The sequence below is a fragment of the Lathamus discolor genome, chromosome 5 (genome assembly GCF_037157495.1).
Source record: "Lathamus discolor isolate bLatDis1 chromosome 5, bLatDis1.hap1, whole genome shotgun sequence".
In the NCBI taxonomy this organism is placed as follows: Eukaryota; Metazoa; Chordata; class Aves; order Psittaciformes; family Psittacidae; genus Lathamus; species Lathamus discolor.
The window spans coordinates 77,555,737-77,582,543 of NC_088888.1; the positions used below are offsets into that span (position 1 = coordinate 77,555,737).

The following is a 26,807-nucleotide window of genomic DNA, read 5'->3' on the forward strand; positions in this document are numbered from 1 at the left end:
GAGCATTCTCAGCTTCCTTGGGAAACCCATTCCAGTGTCTCACCACCTTAACAGTAAAGAACTTCTTCCTTATATCCAATCTAAACATCCCCTGTTTAAGTTTTAACCCATTACCCCTTGTCCTGTCACTACAGTCCCTGATGAAGACTCCCTCCCCAGCATCCCTATAGGCCCCCTTCAGATACTGGAAGGCGGCTATGATGTCTCCACACAGCCTTCTCTTCTCCAGGCTGAACAGCCCCAACTTCCTCAGCCTGTCTTCATACAGGAGGTGCTCCAGTCCCCTGATCATCCTCGTGGCCCTCCTCTGGACTTGTTCCAACAGTTCCATGTCCTTTTTATGTTGAGGACACCAGAACTGCACACAATACTCCACGTGAGGCCTCACAAGAGCAGAGTAGAGGGGCAGGATCACCTCCTTCGACCTGCTGGTCACGCTCCTTTTGATGCAGCCCAGGATACGGTTGGCTTGCTGGGCTGCAAGTGCACACTGAAGCCAGTTCATGTTCATTTTCTCATCGGCCAGCACCCCCAAGTCCTTCTCTGCAGGGCCCCTCTGAACCTCCTCTCTGCCCAACCTGTAGCTATGCCTGGGATTGCTCTGACCCAGGTGTAGGACCTTGTACTTGTTGTGGTTGAACTTCATAAGGCTGGCATCAGCCCACCTCACAAGTGTATTTCAGTTAACACTTTACAAAAAGGTGTTTCTGCAGAGTAAAGATCTTCTGAATAGGCTGATATTTCACCTCTCGCCTCCCTCCAGGGGAAGCCAGAGGTAGTGTTTCAGTTCCCACACTATAAGTAGTCTCTGTAGTAGCAAACTGTGTAGAATGAAAGGTGCGTAACAGCAATAGTTTTTCTTCAGTTTTTCTCCTCCCATGACAGGGTGAGAAGAGCAGATAGCAGGAGCAGTTCCCATCCCTAATCGCTATCCCTGTGTAACCCCAAGAATCACTGCTAACCTGAAACAAAGAGGGTCCATGTTGCACAGCCACGGGAACACCACACCCTGGAGTAGTTAACACTTATACACGCAGCAGCTCTGTCACAGCAGGATCGTCATACCTGGCAATTGAAGGCGGAGAGGGCTTAAGGGGTTTTTAATCACAGACATTAAGCAGAGGCCTGATAAAATTACACAAATACTGTTCTTCATTAAAGAACTCTTTATTATTTGAAGAGTTATTTTGCTGCTTTGAATGAGATAATTGAGAACAACGTTTCCCCACCTAGCAAGGGGTGCTTTTATTAACATTAGCATGCTCTGAAGTCTTTATTTAAAAATCAAAGCAAAAGTTTGGGAAAGAACACAACAGTTCCAAGTTTCTTTCATCATTTGACATCAAAGTGTGTACTATTCTTCTCTCATTCTTCAGTTCTTATGGGGCAGTCAAGTTAAAAAAAAAAAAAAGATAAACCAATGACAGGAAAGATAACAAGAACACAGAAATAAAGTCTTTTCCCAAATATTGATGTTGAGATAAAGAAAATGCCTGGAATATACCTATCTTTTAAAGTTGTCAGTAATGTGTGATCCCTTATAAACACTAACGGAAAGTAGACTAGAGCATGCGGTACAATATGCTTATTACTCTGGGTGTAAGACAAGCTTACCTAGACAAAGCAAAGATAGAAGTATCTCAGCCCTGCTAATACACATGCCAAAGGCAGTGTGAATTCACCTTTCACAGGGTCAAAAAGAAAGCTTTCAAGAACAATATTCACATGCTCAGAACATCAACCACAACTACCCAGTGTTTTGTGATGCTCAAAGTTGACCTTCCAGATGGCATAGGGATGACATATGTGCTATGGAACATGCACCTCCACTGCAGAGGCAGAAAAAATTTCCAGGCACTTGACTGGCACTCCAGTGCTTGAATGCATAATGTCAGGTAGCAAAACCTGGCAGAGTAAACTGGACTACATCCCTTACTCAGAGGCCTTATGGAGATCTTGCAGTACTGTCCCAGTTTCAGGTTCACAGGTAACCAGTGGCACCAAGCCACTCAGATTTTTGAGCCTCAATCTTTCACGAGTCACGGAAACAAAAGGTACAGAAAACAACTGGCAGTAACACATCAGTGAAACCCGACATTAAGAACAAAATGGAGAAAAAAAAAAATACATCTGTTAATCCAGAAAGTCTGAAAGAAAAAAATTACTCAGAAAGGGGAAGTGACTATTTAAATACATGCTTATACTAAAAAGACAAACTTCCCTCAACTTCAGTCACTGTGAAGCATTACATTACGACATCTTTTCCTAACTGGAGTTATCCAAACTTAAACACAAAATACAGAAGCTATCACAAAGACTTAAAATATTTCAGTGTTCATCTGAAGGTAAGGTAACATGACCTGAGTAATCCAAGAGGCAGAAATTGTCAAGGAAAGTTTCCCTTGTGCTGACCAGCTTTTGCCATCACTGATCAAGGAGTATGTCATACTCTTAACTGACATAGATAAACAATGAAAGAGACACTTTAATAATGAAGTTGGGCTCTTTATAAGCAGGGCTATATGAATGATAGGCAGACTATTCAAAATGCTTGATCAATAGAGAGCACTCCACATTTTAGAAGGCAAAGGGCAGCATGGTGGCTGTCATAAAACTGAAGGCAAGGGATTTTGTTCCCCAATTTCAAGCTACTGGATATTTTAACATCTTTGAGTTAGGTAAATTTAGAATTCTTATACTTGCACTGGAAATTTAACTCTTAAAAAAAAGCCCAATCAACCCACCAACAATCACATAAAAACCAGTCCTACTGTTTGGTACATTTTAAAGAGTACTTAGTGCTTTTAAAAATCCAAATTAGTGATCTCTGACCACCATGAATCTTGATGGGTTTTCTATTATTTTGAAGTCTGAAAAGCATACTGGATTTTTAGCAGCAGTTTTAATAGAACAAAAGCCATTTGATTCATATAGCTTCAGAACAGCAATTCCACCATGTCATTTAACCACAGGAACACCTCAAGAACTAGATGACATTTACATGTTTATATCAGCATTGTAACTGACCCCATATAAACAGACATTTGTTGGCAAAGGACAGAAGAGCATAATACCTGCATTCATACCACAGGAGATATGTCAAAACACATTTGCATTTTTTTTTTTTTCAGGTACACCAGTTGGCATTTTACAAACTTCTTTGTTTTAGCTTCAGTGGGATATGAGCTTGAAGATTCTCATACAAGTTTTTGTATTCCAAATACTGTTGTGCTTTGGAAGTAACAAAGACCATAATCACCAACTAGTAATTTTCACTGTGGCATGAAAAGAGTGAAACAGCCCACAGTGAAAAAGCATTCACTCAAATTCTTTGTAATGATCTGCAAGCATTACCAGAAGACACAAAGAACATTTAAAAATGTGAACTTTATGCTGAGTGTCCTTTTAAAAGCTAGCAGCACAAAATATCTGCTGAACAGACCAGACATCTCCATTGCATCTTGAAGAGTAGTACATCATTTTGTGGTCCATGATTTTTGATTCCCATGTTTTGCAAATGCTGATACATCGAGACTTTTACCACTGTTGCACTGTTCATATAAAGTCTGAAAGTTAATCAAAACAGTTGTATCACATATGCATTCAAACTGTATCTTTATAACAATCATTGCCACTTGAAATAAGTCACCACGTATTGAAATATTCCAGCCCCCTACTAAAATTTCTGTCAGATCAGAAAATATATACATACTTAAGACAACTTAGGTGGGAAGAACCAAGCTGGTAAAAAGTTACTATGCTTTTCTTTCAGGCAGTAAGCAGAGGCTGGAATACCTAAACATACAGGGACTAATCTACACATAGCAATGTGCTAACAATTCAGCGACTTCCAGGAAGCAGGAACAGTTGCAGTCCAAAAGCCTGCACACTAGATCATTTCTACATAATAACAGTTCTTAATTTAGAAGACCTACTAGAGCTTCCGGCAGCTTAAAAGCACAGTAAGGACTGTTTTAGCAAGGAGATGCTAGAGCAGTGGGGGACTTGGAAATAAAGCAACACAGATGTAGTAGGAGGTGGAAAAGAAAGAAAAAAATAATAAATCAAGATTACCATCAACCTTTCAACCCTTCCCATTCAGAAGGATGTAGAGATTCTGCATGCTTGTAATCAAAAGCACTACAAGTGCAATTTTTTTCCAGCTGTAGTTAAAGCTCTGATGGATGTATTCTTTCAGCTTTCACTATCAAATATCCTCCTAACCTTTGCACGAACACATAGTCTCACACAAAACGCAAACAATTTACTTACCCTAGCAGCTCTAGAAATGGAGTTGGGAGAATTCAAGCCAACAAGCTGGCCAAGGATACGTTTCATTTCCTCTGTTGTTCCTTTTGCATTTGGAGCACCTGCAATTAATTTACAGTTATGTTAAAGCTGTACACAACTATGTATAAATTACCAGGGCAGTTTGTAAGAGCCTTAAAAGTTTAAATACTGAGTATTTTTCTGAAACACACACAGGCAAACAAAATAGACTGTTACCCCAACAGGTGGTAAGTGCATGTAAGAATAAAGCATTTTGTTTTCTTAAACAGAATTATAAGTACTATTTAATAAAAGCATACTTGAATATAGATGTACCTGTTTGACAGTGACTTTGAATTTGAACGTAGGGATGTACCAGCAGCTCCGAAACAGATATTCTTTGTTTAGGGTTTCTTATTAAACAGCGCTGCAAATGAAAAAAAGAGGAAGATGCTTTGCCTATAAATTAAGGGTTTTCCTATGAATTAACAGTGAGTATCTCTAAAGGACCATGTAGATGCACGTCAGAACTACTTACTGCTAAAATTCATACTCAAGGACCCAAATTAACCTAATTGCCTCCATTCGCAATTATCTTTATTCTAAAGCTTAGATTCCTGTTTTACTCAAGCAACAATGTCAGAGTAGGTGAAGACCAGAACTTACAATATCCTTTTATTCCAAATGACAAAAGACACAGATCTGAGAGTTAAGGGAATAAGTTTTTAGGGATTTCAGTTTATTATCTGCTAAGCAACACAGTAAGGGCTTGAGTAAAAGCATGAACCAAGTTTTAAAAGCAGACAGATATGCAGGGTGAGGGAAAGGGATGATCAGTACAAAAGCTACTCTATTTACTTCATGTTGTTCAGACAAGGGAGTTAAGCCAAACTTTTACCATGGAAGCTATATGAAGCAGCTCTAGCTTAATCCTTTTGGAACAAGGCCTGTCAGTACACGTAGCAGTGAGCATTTAATTGTGAAAGAAGATTCTCAAGCATAACTCAGTTTATGAAAATATGCTTTAAAAAAAATTGCCATTATTTGACACAAATTTAATCTTAAGGGCCAGTTACCTTTAGCACATCTTGAAGATCCTTCTCAGCAATATCTGGAAATTCTATTTCATAACTAGGATCAACGATAGCATGCATTTTATTCATTGGATTTGTTATACGTTGAAATGGAGTCCTTCCATATGTCATACAGTACAAAATGCATCCCAATGACCACACATCACTTTTGGGACTTATCTAATATAGCAACAACAAACAAAACCAAACAAACAAAAAAGAAAGCAAAACCAAAAAAGATTAGTTCTCGCTTAAGGAACTGTCCCTTCAGTTAATCTATCATACAATTACACAGTCATTTCACTTAACCCTGTATGTTAAACATAACAGATCTTGGTAACTATCACACAAAAATCACTAAGACAGTATGCCATTATCTACTAAAAGAGTGATGTGTGTTCATTCACTAATATTCTGTAAGAAACCTATTTTTTTCATCTTTGAAAAATCACTTTACTTGAACTTAAAATTCATGATTAGTTGTTAACAGCAGGATTCGAATTTCAGATTTATGAGTAAATACAAACAAAAGCATTCAGAAACCTGTGAGATATGTCAGCTATGCCCCTGAAATGGGAAGCCAGAGTTCAGTTCCTCTGAGTTTAATGGATTCAGATCCATATTTCAGCCACCACCCCTGTGCTATGCGTGACAGAAGGACTTTCCGCTTCTTCTATTGAAGCTGAAGCACATTAAGAAAAAGCACATAAGGTTGAGGGAGCTGTGAAGAGGGAGGTGGGGAAAGAGGCACACAGGGAGCATAATGGTTAGGTTGATTTCTGCTTACATCAGCTGAGCTCCAGAACAAGCCTGCACTTGGCACGCAATTTTTAAAAGTGTAAAAAAGGCCAAAAAAAAAGTCTCATCCTTAACAAAAGAAATCCATCTATAAAACACTCTATTTTGTATTTAGAAAGACAAGATAGCGATTCACTACATAATAATACTTCCATTTAACTGTTAGAAAGTCACACTCTTTGAGTGTGCATATGCACATACATAAGATATTTTTAAAATACTTTTCCATAAAACTGTGTACCCCCCTAAACTGAAGTTTGACTTCCAATGTGAAATTGCTTTCCTTCAGTACTTTCCTCATCATTCACATTCCATTGCCCTGGTGACATTATAAGAAATTCTACAATACACAGTACTCTGTAGCACAGAAAAATAGGATACCCAGAACTCATACATGTTTCCCCCTAAAACACTAGACTTCATAGAATCATGGAACAGTTAGGGTTGGAAAGGACCTCAAGATCATCTAGTTCCAACCCCCCTGCCATGGGCAGGGACACCTCACACTAAACCATCCCACCCAAGGCTCTGTCCAACCTGGCCTTGAACACCACCAGGGATGGAGCATTCACAACTTCCTTCGGCAACCTATTCCAGTGCCTCACCACCCTCACAGTAAAGAGCTTCTTCCTTATATCCAAAATTCCCCTGTTTAAGTTTTAACTTGTTACCCCGTGTCCTGTCACTACAGTCCCTAATGAATAGTCCCTCCCCAGCACCCCTATAGCCCCCCTTCAGATACTGGAAGGCTGCTAGGAGATCTTCATGCAGCCTTCATTGCATCATCTTTCAAAAGACCTTATCAGGTAGCACACATTTCTTCCAAAACCTGCCTTTCAGTTAAAAGACTTTGAAAGTATGACTATGTTTTGCTTACAATTTTACTGATTAATTCAGCACTTAATTTTCTAAACACTGTCTGTAAAATGCTTTTAGGTAGAGAGAGGAATAAACTTAGCCTTCACTCTCTGCCTATCATCGTGGCACAATGGATCTTCTTTTTCTGGTTTCAGTGGAAGATTTTGAGAAAACTAAGTCCTAAAATATATGGCTGAATCACTTTCTTCTTAAGAGAAAGGGAATAGGAAAGAAAAAAAGATCATGTGTTACCTTAGATCGAGATTTCCCATTTTCTCCGTAGGAAGACATATCTTTTATTGCTTCAGGTGGCATATAATTCATTGTGCCAACCTAGGCATAAAAATGCAAAAATATTCAAGTAAAGCATGCACTTAAATTAACTCAATAAAAAGTTAATATTTTTGTCCCAAAGAACTGAAAAGCATCCTGAAAATTTGCTTCCAGTAAGGCTGAAGGCCACTGTAATTCTTTTAGATTAAAACATGTAAAAATTCATATATATGAATATTTATATACATATATAAAAACCATTCAGCATAAGCATTCAGCATTCCTTGAAGTTACTGCATTAACATAAATCAGCAAGTAGTATAGCAGTATGCACACTACAGAGAAGTCTACATTGGATTTTCTAGAAGTATTTCACCTGAGAATCTTTAATGATGCTCGTCACATCTGGCTGCATTTGGTTTGCAATGCCAAAGTCAATCAGCTTTAACATCCCATCAACTATTAGAAAGTTTGCTGGTTTCAGATCACTGTGAATAATACCTGTATAAAAAAGAAAAGTTGAAAGTCAACCCAGGTTGTTAGTCCAAGTTACCACAGTGAGTTTTTTTATTGCTCAGTTCCCTATGGGGAACTTGCATAGAAACAAGGCGCTGATCAGTTTTACCAGGTCAAAAATAAGTTATTCTTTGCAAATTTCATACGTGTTTCCATTCTTTTTAAACAGTTAAGACCTCCATGAGTTTATAGGTTGAATTACTTATTCAGATCTGCAGGAACCCCAAAATAACTCCAAGAGACTTAAGTTGCATAGTTTCTCTCCGATAGGGACAGGCTGTATATGTACACTGCCATCCTGAACTGCTATTCTGGAGCAATTCAATGGTTTATCCACTCCTGTAGGTTTCTCTTCAATAATCAGCTAAGCAGGTACTTAAAAGAATTACATTGCTTAGTCAGGTATTTTCTCCTTCCTTATCTCGAAGGTACCATTCACTGAGGATTACACGACTGACCTCTCGAACACCCTACTTACATGATTTATTATGAATTTTGGTTATTACCCATATAATCAAACCAATGCATCTTTATATTTTGCAAAACTGTTTGCTTCAAGGACACACCACAATAGCATGTAGCCTGTGTTTTAGCTATCTTTCTGTATTATTGAATGTTCCAGTGTTCTCGTGCTGTAACAAGGTGATGTTCTCTGCTGTATGCGCAGGTCTCTTCACTTGTTTTCTTAAGTAGGAAAAGGATCCAAATCTGCTCTCCTTTATATTACAAGCCAAACAATACATATGCATGCACTTCAATTACACAGGTAAAGAAGAAAGGAAGATCTGAAGAACTGTGAGAAAAAGCTGATAAAGTGTCAAAGACAACAGAGCTAAATACGAAACTTTGACATTAATGATAGCTTTCTGGAGAGGATGAGTGGCTGAAATTTAATAGAGAACAAGCAGTGTTTAGAGCATACAATGTAGTCTAATACAGAAAGAATTATTTTCTGGCTATTGCAAGGAAATGGAAAGCATTATACAATGCTAATACCTTGAGATCCCTTTAAGTTTGCAAAATCAGTCTACCTCTGCATCAAGATTTACTTGTCTCACTGAAAATTTTCCATAAGACAATACCCATCTTTGAAGATCACCAAGGTTACACCGAAATTAAAGCAGTGGCACCTCCAAAATTTAATCACATCTCTGTTGTAACCCATACAAATACCTATAATTATTTAATACCATATTCATGGATTGTGTGAACAGCTTCCAGCATATTTTTCCAATAGCTCTTTCGTTCCAATGGATCAATTTTTTTCTTCTTTTTGAGCCAGCTATTGAGATCAATATTTCCACACTCCATTACCATGTAGATATGATGATCAGTAATTTCACTGAAAATAAATAAATATACTTACAGTAAAATTTAAGGCAACTTCTTTACATAAAAAGATACAAGTTTAATAAAATTGTTTACTCACTAGCCATAAAGACGGATAATCTTATCACTGTGTTGCTGCAGTTTACTCAAATGAGCAATTTCATTCTTATAGCTCTCAACTGTCTGTTGATCAGCTTCCTCTAGATTCACATACTTGACAGCAAACAGCTGCTTATTTTCATTCAGTACTTGAAACACCTGCAAAACAATATCAGTTAATAGCTTCATTCAGTCCTAGTTCTGATTCACTATGGTACTTTACCTCACCATAGCCAGAATTTCAAAGAAAAGTCTACCTTTTCAAAATGAGGAAGCAATGCTAAATTTACAAAGAAGTTCAAACAAGGCAGTATAAGGAAAAAATTAACAAAGAGGCCACCAGTTACAACAAACAGCCCTCTATCAGAAACCATCTTGGTAACATATTATATATATTACACTAGGTGTATTTGATCACAAGTCTGAAACGTTCCTAAGATAAAGAACGCAAAATAACACCTCCCACAAGCTAACGATTTGACCTGCCACTGCACATCCATTTCATCACACCAAAGATGACTGATGTTAGACCACAGAACATTACAGGCTGAGGGCACTGGGTCTGTTCAGTCTTAAGATGAGAAGGCTAGAGGGAATCTTATTGCTGCCTCCAGCTACACAAAAGACTCATATGTAAAAGACAGATTCCCCTTGAACCAATGCATTATGAGAGGCAACAGGCATAGCTAACGTCAAGGAAAACTTAAATTAGATATCAGGAAATTTTTCACTATCACATAGACAAACAGGTGAACAGGTCATCCACAGAGACTGTGGCATCTCCATCCTTGGCAATGCTCAAAACTCAACTACAAAAGGCCACAAGCAACCTGCTCTATTTTGGCCTTGCTTTAAGAAGACCACTGGACTAACTGATATGCAGAGGCCCCCCTCCATCCTGCCTCATTCTACAGTTGTACGCTGCCAACACAGGAAGCTTTTCTTCCCGGAGGTCTCCACTGACTGGAGCCCATGTTAATCCAATTTACAAGAAGGGCATGAGGGAAGAAACAGGAAACCACACACCTGTTAGCCTAACTTCAGTTCTTTGCAAAACTACAAAGATCATACTGGGTACTCTTGAAAGGCTTTTAAAGGACAGTGCAATCATCAGGCACAGTCAACATGGGTTGACAAGGGGCAAGTCCTTTTAGCTGATTTCATATCCTTCAGTGATAGGGTCACCCACTTAGTGAATGAATGGAAGGCAGCTGGATTTTTCCATGTACTGCAGATTAAGCACTACATAGGCAGTTAGTGAGGATTAATCCATGCATGCACATGTCAAATTTCCCTTACAGAAATCCTTAGGCTATGCATGTTGTTAGTAATACAGTCTTCACAGACAAAAGCAATAGGTGAAGCAGAAGTGTGGGAGACAGAAGGAGACAGAAGAGAAATTTAAGTCACATAAAACTGTGTTGTTTTTTTGTTACAATTCTCTCTTCTGAACATGAGATTTTGCCAAAACTATTACCCAAGCTCCTATGACCTCAAATTTCTTTACAAAAAGCAACTCACTCACCACTTCAGTTACACTTACACTCCACTTCCCAAACAAGTTACAGAAGTAATACAGGATGGTCTCTCCAGACCAGGAAAATCAACCTTACAAATCATGTATTTCCCAACATGTAATCACACCACCCTAAACAACAGCATCTCAAATTAAGATGTACAGTAATAATGCAGCACATCTTAGAAAAAACAATTTTATTAGGAATTTTAATATTCACTCAAATTACCACAGAAATTATATTCAACCCATCTACCTTCAGGCCTTCATGCAGAAAACAAAAGGAAGTGGGCTCCCACCATTTTAAGTGAATGTTTTTAAGTGAAATGTTTTAAAATGCTCTTTACAGTTGGGTGATCCCTTTTTCCCAGATCTGTAGCTTCCATTCAGTGTTCTGACCACATCTGTTCAGAGTTTTGTTCACTGTTCATCCTTTACTTCAATACCACCCCCTTTATCTACTCCCTGGATTTACTTTAGTTCTCCACTAAAGTGAACAGTACTGTGCTTAACATCCTGTAATGATTGAAGAATAGTTTTCAAAATAATACACTAATTCATTTCTTATTGCAGGCTATCTGAAGGCTCACATAAAACTGCATTGCACCAAATCTAATCTGTGCGCTATGTTTCTTCTGCATCCATGAGGGAAAAAGTCTAAGCACAGTATTTTAAAAAAAGTCTAGGTTCTCTGGGTAAAACACTTTGTACATGTTGGTACTAGGCACTTTTTAGATGACTTTAACATGTATGCTTACAATACAACTACTACTATGTAAATGTATGAGTGATTGTAAAAGGATAGAAAATCATCTTACCTTACTTGAGCCTCCACTACCTATTTGCTTTAATATTGTATAAACTTTTCCTTTGATGGCAAGACATTCATGTGAAGATACAGAAGCTGGAACCTATGTAAATACAGAAAGAAGTAAGAAAATAACTATTGGTATACATGCAGCAGGACTTGGTAGAGCTCTGCTTTTTAAGTTAATAAGTTGACTTGGTCTTTCTGAGCAAGATAAAGTATATAAGGGCTAAACTCTAATTGAAAGCTAAATATCATCATAGCTTAAAGTATTTGTATAACAACCATCACTTGGCATCTAACATTATTGAACTTATATAAAGATACCAGTGCTTTTCACACTGGAAGTCAAGAAAAGGGTCTTCTTTAAGAAGACTTCTCAGTTTATTAGAGACACCTCCCTTTTTGTAAGTAGTGTTGGAAACTATCATACCTGGGTTATCTAAGAGACTTTCAATCACAGCATACTTAGAGCCGTACTGCACCTACTATTTTATTTGAAGTTAGCTACTAACTAGCTAACTTTACTGCTGTGAAACTGAAATAGTCTGTATTGCCCACACCTGCTACACCAAGCTGTAGAACAGCCACAAACTTTAAACCTATCCCCAAAAGTCTGTCTACCTGAATGTACAACCCATCTAAGGTAACCAATTTTACATGATCTCAGGCCACTACAAATGCATTAAAATGAAGAGTTACGTTCCTTCTTCATTGTTTACTTCCCTCAGACTCAACTAACCTATAGGAGTCTCCAACAAGAACATGTACTTAAAAATGGCAGAAGACAGCCTAAAATTGTTACCTGCAAACCAACTTGGTTTTGAAATGGAGTTGCTGGAGTGTGTGGTAGGAAATATGGGAGCTGGCTGTAGGGAGTAGAAATTTGACATCCTGGTAGAAAGTTGTTCTTTACAACTGGCGTTCTGAAACTAAAAGAAATTATGACCAGTGTGTGCATTTAGTTGTATTTTTAAGTTATTCTAACAAAGTTTAAAGCTACAGTGCTCCTTAAAAGTTAAAACCCTATTTGACTAGCAAAAATTTAAGCCTCTGCTAGATTCAATAATCAGCATTAAGACCACTTCAACTTCTTCACTTAGAAGGCCTTTAGACGTACACTTCAACTATAATATACTTGGGAATTTTTTCTTAACATAGTCACTAATTAAATATTAGTGACTTTATTATTAAATATCCAGATACCAGGTGGATATAGGGATATTCCCCACAAACTGGAAAGTGAAAGCACCATATAACTAGAAGACCGTAAGATAGTTTGCACCACAGTTGATTTTCTTCAGCTTACTGTTCTTTACTCAACCTTTTTAAGTGAAGAATTTTAAGTGAGCATATTGTGACAAACAACTTTGAGGCAATCATGAGAGGCATTTTTGAGAGCTGCAGCTATGCTGTATATGAGCAGAAACATCATGTATTTAAGAAAATTAAAGACTGCAAGAAATCCTTTATTTTTTTTTTATTTGTTCCCTTGATGTATTTACTGTACATTATGTTACCAAATACATTTTCCCCCAGCCACAGTATGTACATAAAGTGATGATAAGAGCAGAACTGGAAAAGAATTCATATGCCTAGGACTTTTTCTGTAGAAAATAAAATCATGAACTTTGGAAAAAAAGTCAAAAGCAATGTTCTCACTGAACACAAAAGCACTAAACAATTGTGCATATTAACCATGTGCTGTGCATTTGTATTACCAAAAGTTTGAAAGAAGCAAGAATAGAATCTATTCAAGCACTACTTTTATCAAGTTCCACTATGAGATGATGTGCTTTATTCACTACATATATTCTAAATTCCAGAGCTACAGAGGTCATACCAACAGGAACAGTTACTCATTACCTATGTGATTCATCCCAGAGACAAAATAGTAACTAATCATATAATTAGGAGGATTCATCAATGCATACACAGGGGTATATGCCCAATTTCTGATTACACAGATAAACAGATGCTAGCATTTCCTAACTTGAGTGCTCAATTCCGCAAGCACCTAGACTCCTTATGCTTGTTTTTTTAAGGCCACAAACACTTGCATCGTGTGAACTAGACTGATATGCAGTTATCAAGCCTGTCAGCCTCAAGAAAACAAGGCATCCAAAAGACAGGGTCGCATAGCAGGTATTAAAGAGGTAAATGCTCTAATAAGGATTTAATGATTTGATGGTATACTTCCAAATGCTGAAAAGCTGATAGGCAAGGCAAAGTTCCTTAAATGCAATCTGAATTTTAAAGTCAGGCATTTGATATCAATCATTGGAAACACTCAGAAATCATTTGCTATCTAAAGAGAAACTTAAGCCCTGTTATAAAAACTGCTAAAGTCTTACCAAGGATTGACTACCGTTCATGAGTGTGCAGCTCAAAGAAGTATCTTACCAGTCCATATAATCGCTGTATCTGGTGCTTGGTGTTCCACAAACATGTAATGGATCACTTTTCTTAGTAACAGCATCTGGCGGTGATAATCCTTTTGAAACAGGATGACCAGATTGTTCAAGGCTTGACTGTTTTCCCTACAGTGGGCAAAGCATGATATTATTCTACACAAGAAGCTACAATTCAGAACAAAGAAATAATTTTTTCAACATGCGAAGGCTACTGCAGCTAAAAAACCACTACATATCCCTGTTAATTTACCTCTCCATAGAGGCTTTTCTGTGTCACTTCTTGACTTGACCATTTTTTTCTGCTGTTAACACAGTTTAATCTAATCTGATCCAACTGCTTTATATAGCTTTCACCAGAACTAGATTGCTGCTGTTGACTTTCCAGACTCCTTAGCTCTGGTATCTTCAACTCCAGATGCTGGAGTTCATTTTCTGAAAGAAGGGAAAAAAAAAAACCCAAAAACAAAACAACCCAGATTATTAATAAGACTTGATATTTAGTACTCGAAAGCTTCTAGCAGATTTCTCCCACAGTCTCTAGAAGACTTTTACCTCATTTTTCCAGAATAAACGAACACCACTGACTTACTGGAATCATGCATTAAAAGGCATTAATGTAATCTTCAGGATTCACATTCAGTTCAGTGTAGTAACATGGCAACTTTCTTAGGAAAATTTTAGGATACTAGTAGAAAAATCTTAGGATACTACTGCAACTGTAACAGAGACAATTACTGCCTTCAACACACAGAATCAAGATTATATTCATAATTTGCACTACAGCATCCTGGGATATACTTCCAATTTTAAGCCCATTTTCTGAAATCATGGGCAATCTATAAGAACTACAAGAACATCACATATTAATAGTTACCTTCTTTTTTCACTGCAGGATTTGTACCATTTTTGGCTTTGAGAGTAACAGTTGAATTGGTAGCTGTTTCTGAGCTGCTCTCATCCAACATCTGCAAATGTAAAGATATTTTTGTTTGTTTGTTTAAGGACTAAAGAAAACAAAAAAGCATCTAAAACTAATCAAAGGTGACCTTAAGCACAGTGTCCAAAAGACATTTCCTTGTGGTAATTAACAACTGATGGATCACAAAGCAAATACGCTTCAGAAAACAGTTCAGGATAAACAAACAGGTATTACGGATACTATTTTTAAATCCATCAACATTCTGAAATTCCACCATAAAGTTTCTATAATAAAGAGCTAAGTGCTTTTTATTCTTGACTTTATTATGCATAACAGTTTTCAACCATAAAAGCTACAACGTTTCTATTCACAACGGATTACTTAACAATAGAAATAGGGTAGAATTTTCACGTGAATTGGGGGGAAAACAAAAAAAAGGTGTTATTTTATTTTCCAATATCATAGGAAAGTCAGGTGGATTTCTTTATACCTATTTTAAAATAAGATTTGAGTTACCTGCAAGTCTCTCAGGTCATATGAATCACCCCCACTAGATTTTGGTTCTGATAGTGGAAAAGGTGCAACGAAGGCTGTAAGCCTGGAGCCTGATATTTGCCTGTTGAAAAACCACTCTTAATTACATTGCATGCCAACATATAATGTAGTGATCACCTTTTGTGAACCAGATTAAAAAGGCAGTTGTACAAAGACTTTTGGCTACAACTTCCAGATATACAGAAAGGCAGATATACTCTGACAGCCATCTGAGAAAATACAAAAAACAAACCCTTGTAGCACTGACAACATCATTCTATGAAGTAACAGAATTGGTTGTCTTCCATAGAAAACAGTAATAAGCTATGGGCTAGGATCCTAAACCCCAATAGTGTAGTATTTTTATATCCTGACAGAAGAATACTATTATGCAAAATACCTTAATAAACTACTTTCAGATATTTGAAATATCGTGCTTTAGCTAACTTCTGAGAGTTTGAGTATGCAGGGTTTACCCTTCGGCTACACTCTTCTCCCACGAGTTCCTATTTCAGCATGAATTTAATCACACAGCAATAAGAGAGGAAGAAAGTCAGCATAACAGGATTGACTGGGGGGGAAAAAGCTCTCCTGTTTACTTTCAGGCACTGTTACAGTCAGGTAACATGTAGCAAAGTGCTATTTTAATTGGCAGATTCTTCCACGCTGAACAGTTACTTCACAATAAAACAAGTACAACCACTTTCTTAATGTAATTGTTACCATGCGATTTATGCTAAAAATGAGCATTTAAAAATCTTTTTGATATTACAAGACCTTGTTGTTAATATTTAAATCAATTTTAACATCTTACATTTCCACTGTCCAATAAAAACACTGTTGAAAATGAGTATTACAATCTTTTGTGCTGTAGTAAACCCAGCAACCATACCTCTTCGTAACACTAGCTGTAAGTGGGATATCTGTCTTCACATCATCACCATCATCACTTACTAGTTTAACAGGAACCCTCCCAAAGGGGCAGATCTAGGAGAAATTGAAAGTTATCAATTCTGTAAAGCAGAACTTGATAAGTTTAAGATTTTGAAACAAAATGATACATGTTTTACCTGGTTAGATTTGTTTAGTAGTCTTAATGGATTGTGGTAATTAACTAGAGCATCAAGTTCCTGTGATTTTTCCTCCCTGAAGGCAAGAAAAAAGAAAACACAACATTGTTTAGTTTTGGTTTAAATGATGTTTTGAGAAATTAAAAGTTAAGAAATCAAGCCATTACCCAAGCAAAAGTCTGGTAACAATAGAAGAATTTTCACCGCAATCGTTCCTTTTTATGCTTCTGTGATTTCCAAATGTGCTCTGAAGTCCAGACTCTTGTGTGCTTGATACTATAGGTAAAATAGTTAGGATTATTCAGGTAATTCCACAGATTGTATTTACTTCAAAAGAAAAAAGGAAAAAAAACAACCCTACGGCTCTTACAAGCTACAGGTTACTGCATTGAAAATGGAAACAAGAACTGAAGGAGTAAGATTGAGAGAGACAAATGTCTGCTTATTAGACAATAGCAGATTATGAGTTATCTAGAACAGATAAACATTAGAAAGACTTTTTCCAATCCAGAATTAAAACATGCATAAACTCAACCAACACATCTTCAGTAACTGCAATTACCTGCTATGTTCTCTTTCTCCTCATCTGAAAGCAACTGCTTTTTTTGTGAATCAAAGTTTTGTAGAGCAGTTTCCAACATTTCTAGGGGAACAGCAGAGCACTCTACAGCTTTCTGAAGGAGCTGCTTACACTTCTTCGCATTTCCTAAGCAGTAAGGAACAGTTACAAATCAAGGAAATAAAAAAAAAGATTAAAGTCTGTAATGGAAAGCCCAAAAAGGCAAATGAGCATCTAGTTACTGGTTTTAATAAAATGGCTCTGCTTCATGAGACACTTTGAACATCGAAATTGTATCCTAAAATACAGTTAAAAAAAGTACTGGACCAAAAGTCTATTTTCCATTGGTAGTGGGTTTACCTATAAAAAAAACCAAAGTAAACACAATATTGAGTCAGATGGATTCACGTAGTGTAGAACATAGTATATGATGCATATATAATACATATAGTACATAGATATATTCACATAGTGTAGAACAGACTACAGATTAAACAGAAGTTTAATCTCCTTTAATTATTTATCATAGTTAATTTTGGGGATAATTTCTCAGACAGTATGCAACAGCTTGCATGATACTGACAAAAACCATGAAGAAAAACGACAAAAACCTCAAAATAAGATCACTGCTCAAATCACCCATGGAAGGAAGACAAAGACAACACCCAAAAGTATGATCCTGTGGGTAGGTAGCACAACCCTGCTACCAAGGACCACAGCCACATCCCCTACACACAATAGGAGAAAAGTGATACAAGCCCAGGTGAGCTTCATAGACTAATGGACCAAAGTATTTAAGACCTGTTGTTCTAGATATATTAGAGCATAACTCAATCTAGAATAGTCTAGATAGGGAACTGGAAGAGCAAAGGAAAAAACCTCAAAGTTCAATAAGAGAAGGAAAAAGAAAGAAAAGAACAAGTGGTACAAAACCAATCATTTATCACCTCCTACTAACAGGCCAATGCCCAGCCAGTCTCCAAGCATCTGCTGCTGAGGAAAGGCTATCCCCTAGCAGTTTTTTATTGCTAAGCATGATGCTATATGGTATGAAATACCCCTTCTGTCCCAGCTGCATCCCCTGCCAGCCTCTTGCCGATGCCCAGCCTTCAAGAAGAGAAGAGGCCAAGCAAGAAACAGAAATCCTTGACACTGTGTAAGCACTGTTCAGCAACAGTTAAAACACTGGTGTGTTATCAACACTGTTGTAGTCACAGTCTAAAACACAGCATCACGTAAGAAAATTAATCCCACCCAAACCAGATCCAGTATACCAAGGAACAAGACAATGGAAAAAAAAAAGAAGGAAACCAGAATTTTTAAGAGACATCACTCTCATATTAGAATGGCTCGCCTAAAACATTGTATGGCACTATACGGCAAAGACTATCATTCTATTTTAAATACTGACAAACTGCCCCCCAACTGGAACATGGCAGCAATGACACTGTCAGTCAGTCCACAACATTTATGAAGCAAAGAAGATACGAACCATCTCCACTGTCCCAACATGAATGCTCAACAATGGAATAGGAAACAGAAGAATCAATCAAAATCCAATTGCTACCCGAGTAGCTGATGGAAAAATTTAACTGGACCAAATTACAGCACATTTTAGTTTAATTACAAAAAAACAAACAGCCAAACAAAACAAAACAAAAAAGAAAACCAACACACCCAACACAGAAGATTCTTTGCAATGAGACAAACTTTCCACAAGCACACAGAAAGTATATAAAGGGAAATTACCACCCAAATTTGAGCATCATTTTTCAATGCAGCAAGAGCCTTACACATACTTCCACCACGAGATCAAAGACGAAAAAGAAATCACTAATTTTCATCTTATCTCTAGAAAGAAAAACTACCAAGAACTGTGCTTAAAAACATATTACTGCTAAACTTCAATCAAAAAAAGAAAAAAAAATCCAGATTTTTCTTTCCTGATTCAAAACCTGTTTCCTTGCAAACTATTTAACAGTTCAGAACTTTAAAACAACAAACCCCAGAACACCATCACCAAATAAGTTTATCTACACACCTTGCGATAGCTCAAACTGTGCAAAAGCCACATGCACAAAAGCAAATTTCTTGCAGTTCAGTTTGGCCAGATGAAATTGGTCCCGTGCCTCCTCTGGATCTTGAAGACTGTAAAGACAGCACATCAATAGTTATACAAGGCAGAGAGCCTGAGTAAGAAGGATAAAGTTCCACATGCTGGGTGATGGTTTTAGGTAATTCTGGAAAAGCAATCCATCTATAACTGAAGTTTTAACTCTTCCTTAGAGCCATCAGTAAAGTACAAATAAGCAAGGAGTCTTAAATTGACCACTGAAAGATACTTTTCCAAACCCAGAATGTGCTCAACCGGAAGATTAAGCGTCATAACTTGGTCTGCAAAACACTTGGATATTTTTCTTCAGAACATCCACCTGTAGCCCTTCCAGGCTACATGCTGACACCATCCAGAGCAAAAACTCTGGTCTTCTAGATGCATCCACTCCTATACTAAGGAGGTTGCAAGACAGAAGAACAGGGAGGAGATAACTTTAGATACAGGAAGTGTGGAAAAATGTATCACATCAGTCAGAAGAAGCATTATATACACTTAGTTATATCCTGCAGCAATATGGTCACAGTTTCCAATCCATTATAATAAACCAATGCTGAACTCCAAAATTTTGCTAAGAGTTATAAACTTTTCTACACTGAAAAGAGCTTCTGTAGCTGCACCCAAACTGTCAGATTCCCTTAGCAGAGATGGAGGTCACTGAAGGAAGATGTTTGTTGGTACATCTATACTACCATACCTATAGAAAACTAGTACATAGGCATTCACCCAACAGCTAATCCTTGATAGAGTTCTATGGGAACACTGACTCCTTAGAAGATGTACAGAATTCATACCCTTTTTCCCCATACTCTTAGGTAACAGTCTTATTAAAATTTGTTAACAAAGGTGAATTTGAGCCTGTTTTCTGCAGACACACCAGAAGCAGCAGTGGCAAACACGGTATACTTAAAAAACAGAGATTGTGCCACAAAATCCAGACAAGGTACTTCACATTTAATAGTTTTACTAAATTAAACTCTAGTTTTGCATTCAGCTATAGCTGGCACAGTAGGACAACTGAGATGCCTGCATCACAGTACAACATTTAAATATTCTAGAGGATCTGCAGCTTATGTAAATACTAGCTAAGATACAAAAGGCCTAGATCCATACCATTATGAAATAACAGATTAACATTGTTTCATTGGACTCCCTTCCCCCTTTTAATACAAAGAAAAAAAATTAACACTTATTAGTAAAATCCACAATCAAGAAATAAATTAAATTAATTTCTTCCAGAATTCCACCCTGGTTCAACAGGCAAGCAAAGGCATTGCACAGAAGTGGGGACAGTGAAAAATTTATACAACAGCTTAAACAAAAAAAACCACAGGAGAAATACAATACAAGGCTAAAGAGAGTGTGTTTCCAGTAGAATTCTGTGGAATTAACAACAACAAAAGCCTCAGTTTAGGCATGTTACTGAACTCCAGTAATTTTAACACACACAGCTCTGATCATCCAAACCAATAGGACAGGCACAAAAGAATCCATCTGCAGGCAAGTCAGAGTAATAGCAATTAAGCTGTAACATTAATTACATTCACTTTCAAAAAGCAGGTTAAAAAATAAAGTTCCAGTATATAGCAGCAATAACTTGGATAGCAATATGTAGACAAGACCTAAATGTTAGCAACAGGCATCAAGTGCCACACACTTGGTGGCACTGTGCTACAGCCAGAAGCATTACATGAAAACAGGCCTGGCATGGTTAATATGCAATACAGATAAACACAGATGCAGATGATTGTTCACCTTCACCCATTTCACAGTATATTTAACAGTTCTTTAAACAAATTCAGTATCCTACTGAATCAAGAGGTTTTGGCAGAATCAGACTGCAACTAGAGAAGATACCAGAACAATATAGGTCCAATGCAAAGAATGGAATAATCCAGCTTTGATCTGAAGAAAACAGTGTTGATGCCAATAGACACTAAAATCTCAAGCCATTGTCTGCTTCTGAAGGTCTGTGACACTGACTTGTTTTTTCTGTTCAGTGAAATATTTCAGAGAACAAACAACTCTAATGAAAAGCACTTTTCCCACCAAAGCAAGTATCATGAGAGCACCTATGTATCAAAGTGTTACTCTACTTGCAATAGTTTAAGAAAGAAAAAAAAAATTGGAAGCACCCTAAGAACTCATGAGATGAGAGGACTTTAACAGAAGCTAAAATTGGGCAGAGACAGATAGTACTAGACAAACAGACACAGAGAAGGCAAGTATGAAACACTAGGGAAAACTCAAACACCAAGAAAGTTACAAGTAATAAGTAAATATGCCAAACACAGAAGATCCAACTAACTACTCACTGAATAACATTAACCTCCAAAAGCTACAGACATGCAACACTGCTGTTCTTTTTTAGACTTGGTAAGTCAAAAACAATTTCATGTTCTGGTGTTACACATGTAAGAAAGACTAGCTATATTCACTGGAAGATCATCTGCTCAACCATAATTATTAAGGACTGCTGCAAGTTAAAACACAGCTCTTCATCAAAATACTTGCTGTAATATTTCAAGTGACAAAAGAACTCCTTACCAAAGAATCAAGTTATAACCCTGTCTGAAATTATGTCTGAAAATGTCTGAACAACCCACACTGTTCAAACTTGGACTGAATAAAGCAATAAATGACCACAACCAACACTAATTTTATAAGCATGGAATTACTGAATGATGTTCCGAGACATTCTTCCTACACTAAGGCAGCTAGTTTAGTATAGCTAGGATCAGTCATAGGTAAGGGATAAAGCAGATGAGACATGCATAAGACCACTAACGTCTGACTAGATGGATTAGATAATGGCAAATTTTCTGCCTCACACCCAAATCACTTATAGAATACCACATGGAAACTAATGCTAACTTACCACATACACAGTTTAATACACAGATTATAGCTACCCAAAGTTATATCAGATTTTATCCACACAGCTTCTTTTGAGCTCAAGTATAAAGCTGAAAAAAAGTCTCATGCTATTTCCCTATATACCTCACACACAGACCCCCCCCCCAAAAGAGTATTAGCATCTCTAAATCAAATAACTCTGAACAATTATGTTTATGAGCATATATAAAAAATGCAAGTATTCTGGAGATGAGAGATAAGCAATGAGTAAAAACTGCTCAAGAGTTTGAAGAAGCCAATATGAAAACATCAACACAAAATACTTTGTTGCAGAAATCACTGAGAACAAGCCACTTTTATCAGCTTCTAATAAAATGCAGAATTATTAATGATGAGTTCTTATATTGAACATTTATACTTACGCTTTCAACTCCGCAAATCTCACAAGGATGCGAGCATAGCTCTCATTTTGACTGTACTTTTCTGCAGGTAATGCAGTCACCGCTTGACTGTAGCGACCAATGAGTCTATTTAGGAAGCTAACATCCTTCTGCGGAATACTCTTTTTCTCTAGCCTAAGCAAAAAACACAGCCAATCTTCTGGATTATTTGTCGTCATCATTATCTGATTAACAGTTCCAGAGTTATCTGACAAAAAAACAACAAAGGAGATTGAATAAAACTGCAGTAACCATTAACAGAGGAAAACACTTTTTATATGCTTTCATTCAAGATGACTAGTGACTTCTGTTTTAAATATTAGAGCGCTACAGTTAAAGAAACAAGGGGAGATGAAATGTATTTTGTGGTCATTCATATTGAAGAAATGCTAAACCTTGAAGTCTTTTGGTTAACGGTTCTTTCACTCAGTCTAAGTTAAGATTTACGGACTACTCAGTGGATAAAGAACTGGCTGGGTGGCCGCACACAAAGAGTTGTGGTCAATGGCTCAATGTCCAGCTGAAGACAAGTAACAAGTGGTGTCCCTCAGGGATCAGTGTTGGGACCGGTTTTGTTCAACATGTTTGTCAGGGACATGGACAGTGGGATTGAGTGCGCCCTCAACAAGTTTGCCAATGACACCAAGCTGTGTGGTTTGGTTGATACGCTGGAGGGAAGGAATGCCATCCAGAGAGACCTCGACACACTTGTGAGGTGGGCTGATGCCAACCTCATGAAGTTCAACCATGACAAGTGCAAGGTTCTACACCTGGTTCGGAACAATCCCAGGCACAGATGCAGGTAGGGCAGAGAAGATACTCAGAGCAGCCCTAAGGAGAAAGGCTTGGGGGTGCTGGCTGATGAGAAAATGAACATGAGCTGGCTTCAGTGTGCGCTCGCAGCCCAGAAAACCAACCATATCCTGGGCTCCGTCAAAAGGAGCATGACCAGCAGGTCGAAGGATGTGATCCTGCCCCTCTACTCTGCTCTTGTGAGGCCTCCCTTGGCGTATTGTGTGCAGTTCTGGTGTCCTCAACATAAAAAGGACATGGAACTGCTGGAACAAGTCCAGAGGAGGGCCACGAGGATGATCAGGGGACTGGAGCACCTCCCGTATGAAGATAGGCTGAGAAAGTTGGGACTATTCACAGCCTGGGAGAAGAGAAGGCTGCGTGGAGACTTCATAGCAGCCTTCCAGTATCTGAAGGGGGCCTATAGGGATTCTGGGGAGTGGCTCTTCATTAGGGACTGTAGTGACAGGACAAGGGGTAAGAGGTTAAACAGGGGAAGTTTAGATTGGATATAAGGAAGAAGTTCTTTACTGTAAGGGTGGTGAGGCACTGGAATGGGTTGCCCAGGGAAGCTGTGAATGCTCCACCCCTGGTGGTGTTCAAGGCCAGGTTGGATGAAGCCTTGGGTGGCATGATTTAGTGTGTGGTGTCTCTGCCCACAGCGGCAGGGGATTGGAACTAGATGATCTTAAGGTCCTTTGCAACCCTAACTATCCTATGACTCTAAGATGTGTTGTGTGACAATAGAGTAACAAAACACACATACCTGTTGTGTCAGCTGAGATTTTAGTACAGTTAAGCTCATCTGTGATATTGTCTTCATTTCTGTATTTGCTTTTCAAGTCTCTAACTCTACTCATGATTGAAGCAATCTGCGGCAATCCTCTTTCACTTAGGTCCCCCTCCTCCATCTGTGGCATAAAGTTAAAAAAACCCATGAAGTTACTGAAGAATCTTGTTATAGTTTACCTTAACTGGAATTACCATGTGAAAGCCTCTCATTTTGCAGCTTGAGACTCAACCACATTAATGCAACAAATATTCTATTGAGACTTTGTCAATGTAGTTATACAAGTAAATGTCTCCACAGAAGCCAACTTAAATGAGCTATTAACTGCTATTGTGATGTGTTTGCAGTAATTTATTAACATGGCAATTTAAATCTAACTTTGCAATTGATAACATGTCAAAATAAATATAAGAAGTGCTATGCCACTCACCCTCAAGTCTCAATACATCATAGCACAGTGGTACTCAAGACTGATCTGTTGAATATGAGGGTTAACTTTTCCGATTAACACAGACTAGCAAAGACACAACAAATTAAACTATACTGAAATGATAATTACCCAGCACTTTGTTAAAAAGCTTAAAAGCTCCACCAGTGAATAAATGCTGAAAGCCACTGGTACAGTAAAATGCCTGCTGGGGATAAATAGCAAGCTCAGAGATTTTTACCCATCAGAGCTTGTGAAAACACACACACTCAGCAATGTCAACAAATGCAGCACAGCCAAGCGCCTGCGAGGAAAAACTGTCATTTTTCTCACATTTGATACTTTCACCTTTCCAGCTCACATCCCCTTCCCAGCACAATAATTTATTAATATACTAAAACAAATTAACACAATTTTTACATATTCCTTATTGCAAATGCACATCTGGCAATCCATTACAGAAATATAGTTACATCATACATGATGTGGCCAAAGCTGCACACCAAAAGCAAACAAACTTTTATATCGTATCTTTTTCTGCCTACACCGAAAGTCTGTCACATTTTTATAAAACACACTAATCACAGCTTTTTCCATGTTAATCAATGTCCCATGCATCTAATGAACAAGGGAATTTTAATATTAAAAACTGTGGTGAATTAAGTACATATCCAGGGTAATAGGCTTCCCAATTACTGTGAAGCTGAAACCAGAAACAGGGAAGGTAACTCTGTACAGACCAAACAGGTTCAAAAAAAGATTATTTTTTACAGTAAATTGTCGTTCTTTGTTCCTTTTGTACTCAGGTATAACAGCTCAATGAAAAGCTGGCGGAAGGCCCAGAGAGATCAGATCTGATTTAGATGAATTACTGATAGCAACATAATTTAAGTGGGATAAAAAAAGTTCCTCCATCTCTAATTCCACTATCTAAAAAATAAAGTTGGCACCACTTCCAGTAAGTCTCACAATACGTTTAGAGCATTAGTCATCTCAAGTTTACATTTCTTTGAAAAGCAGCAGACTCCTAGCTTTCCCCAAGCAGAGACCATAAACCAGAAAGACTGTCATCCTTACGGAACTTGCTTATACAGCAGAAGTAAGCATATTTCATGTTTGTCCTAGAACTAGTACTAGAAATTGCCACCAAGAACATTAAGTCTGATCTTGTCTACCTGGAAGTGTTGCTTTAGTAGGTTCAAAACATGGTGGGGTTTTGTGTATAGTCCAAAATGTAGTCTGTCAAATGCACCATCTGTATTACCACTACTAAACAGTCTTAGGAGCACTTTAACAACTACTGGAGTCTGGTGAGATATTGAAGACATAACTGTAAATATCTTTGCAGAAAAGCAAAAAATGCATTAAGTTATGCAAATGGTTCCTTCCTTCCTTCACCAAGTGAAGTATTTTCAGTGGTCTAAGAAATGCAGAAGCAAACATCCCCCGAATACAGCTGTAAGCAAGCCCTACAGACAAAAAAAAACCCCACCACTATGAAAGCTAGAGACAGCATGCTAAATCAGTGCTATCTGAAATAGAACTTCTGTTTCACTAAGCTGAGACTTAAAAGTCAGCTTCTCGAGAACCTGAAGCACCAAGACCCTCAAGAGAAATTTACCTCATGTTTAGTAATACTGTCATCTCTCATTACAGCTGTAATTGCTAACAGTTCCCAGCGGAATTTTTTTCTTTTAAACACAATATTTATATTTTCCTCACCAATGTAAAAAGCTCATTATTCTTTTTGCAAATGATAGCTTGTCAAACACAGTAGGCAAAAAAAAACAACTAAACAAAACCACCCTGCAACATTTTCTGCATAAATTTGATCTTAACTCTTATCAGTGTGCATCAGACTTACATTTCTGGTGTGCTGCTTAACTATTCAAGGTTCAATGTGTACTATACGGAAAAAAACTCTCCTGAAGAATGAATGTGCCTTGTCAAAAAGATAAGGTGGATGCAGGTCAGACTATGTCAGATGATCCCAAGAATCCAGCAAAGGCAAGAAACATAGCTCTCCATCCTGAAGCTCATCTGTATAAGAAATGGACTGGTTAGACATTGAAAAGTAAATGAATCTCAGTAAAGCCTGAAGGCTTGCCTAAACTTCATGAAATCCCAGAAATATAGTTTTCATTAAATCATTAAAACTATTTCTTGTCAGTAATAAATACAGAACAAAAAAGCTCAAAGATAATTTTTATACCGAGTGCTAGCACTTCCCAGTGTGTCTGCTTATTATGATGTTCAGATAAACAATACACTAAAGGCATATTCATCTGTGTATTGGCATGATTTGCAACTAACATCTCTACTCATGCCAAAGTTTAACTGTAAGCAAGTATTCA

The 26,807-nt window shown here is 37.6% G+C and overlaps 1 protein-coding gene across 1 annotated transcript in view; it reads right to left on the reverse strand.

The window, feature by feature from the left end:
• Positions 1 to 1,018: 1,018 nt before the first annotated feature.
• TTK (TTK protein kinase) overlaps positions 1,019 to 26,807 on the reverse strand; it is a 30,435-nt gene continuing 4,646 nt past the window's right edge. The window contains exons 2-23 of the mRNA XM_065681380.1: positions 26,318 to 26,493; positions 24,003 to 24,147; positions 22,427 to 22,652; positions 19,077 to 19,183; positions 17,039 to 17,182; positions 16,644 to 16,752; positions 16,477 to 16,552; positions 16,299 to 16,393; positions 15,389 to 15,488; positions 14,828 to 14,957; positions 14,204 to 14,385; positions 13,943 to 14,079; positions 12,345 to 12,471; positions 11,550 to 11,642; positions 9,217 to 9,374; positions 8,978 to 9,129; positions 7,648 to 7,772; positions 7,251 to 7,331; positions 5,346 to 5,522; positions 4,606 to 4,696; positions 4,273 to 4,370; positions 1,019 to 3,566 (exon numbers count right to left, since the gene is read on the reverse strand). Of these exons, the coding sequence (XP_065537452.1) occupies positions 3,477 to 3,566; positions 4,273 to 4,370; positions 4,606 to 4,696; positions 5,346 to 5,522; positions 7,251 to 7,331; positions 7,648 to 7,772; positions 8,978 to 9,129; positions 9,217 to 9,374; positions 11,550 to 11,642; positions 12,345 to 12,471; positions 13,943 to 14,079; positions 14,204 to 14,385; positions 14,828 to 14,957; positions 15,389 to 15,488; positions 16,299 to 16,393; positions 16,477 to 16,552; positions 16,644 to 16,752; positions 17,039 to 17,182; positions 19,077 to 19,183; positions 22,427 to 22,652; positions 24,003 to 24,147 (2,643 nt within the window). The 5' untranslated portion in view covers positions 26,318 to 26,493 and the 3' untranslated portion in view covers positions 1,019 to 3,476. The remainder of the gene's footprint in view (positions 3,567 to 4,272; positions 4,371 to 4,605; positions 4,697 to 5,345; positions 5,523 to 7,250; positions 7,332 to 7,647; positions 7,773 to 8,977; positions 9,130 to 9,216; positions 9,375 to 11,549; positions 11,643 to 12,344; positions 12,472 to 13,942; positions 14,080 to 14,203; positions 14,386 to 14,827; positions 14,958 to 15,388; positions 15,489 to 16,298; positions 16,394 to 16,476; positions 16,553 to 16,643; positions 16,753 to 17,038; positions 17,183 to 19,076; positions 19,184 to 22,426; positions 22,653 to 24,002; positions 24,148 to 26,317; positions 26,494 to 26,807) is intronic.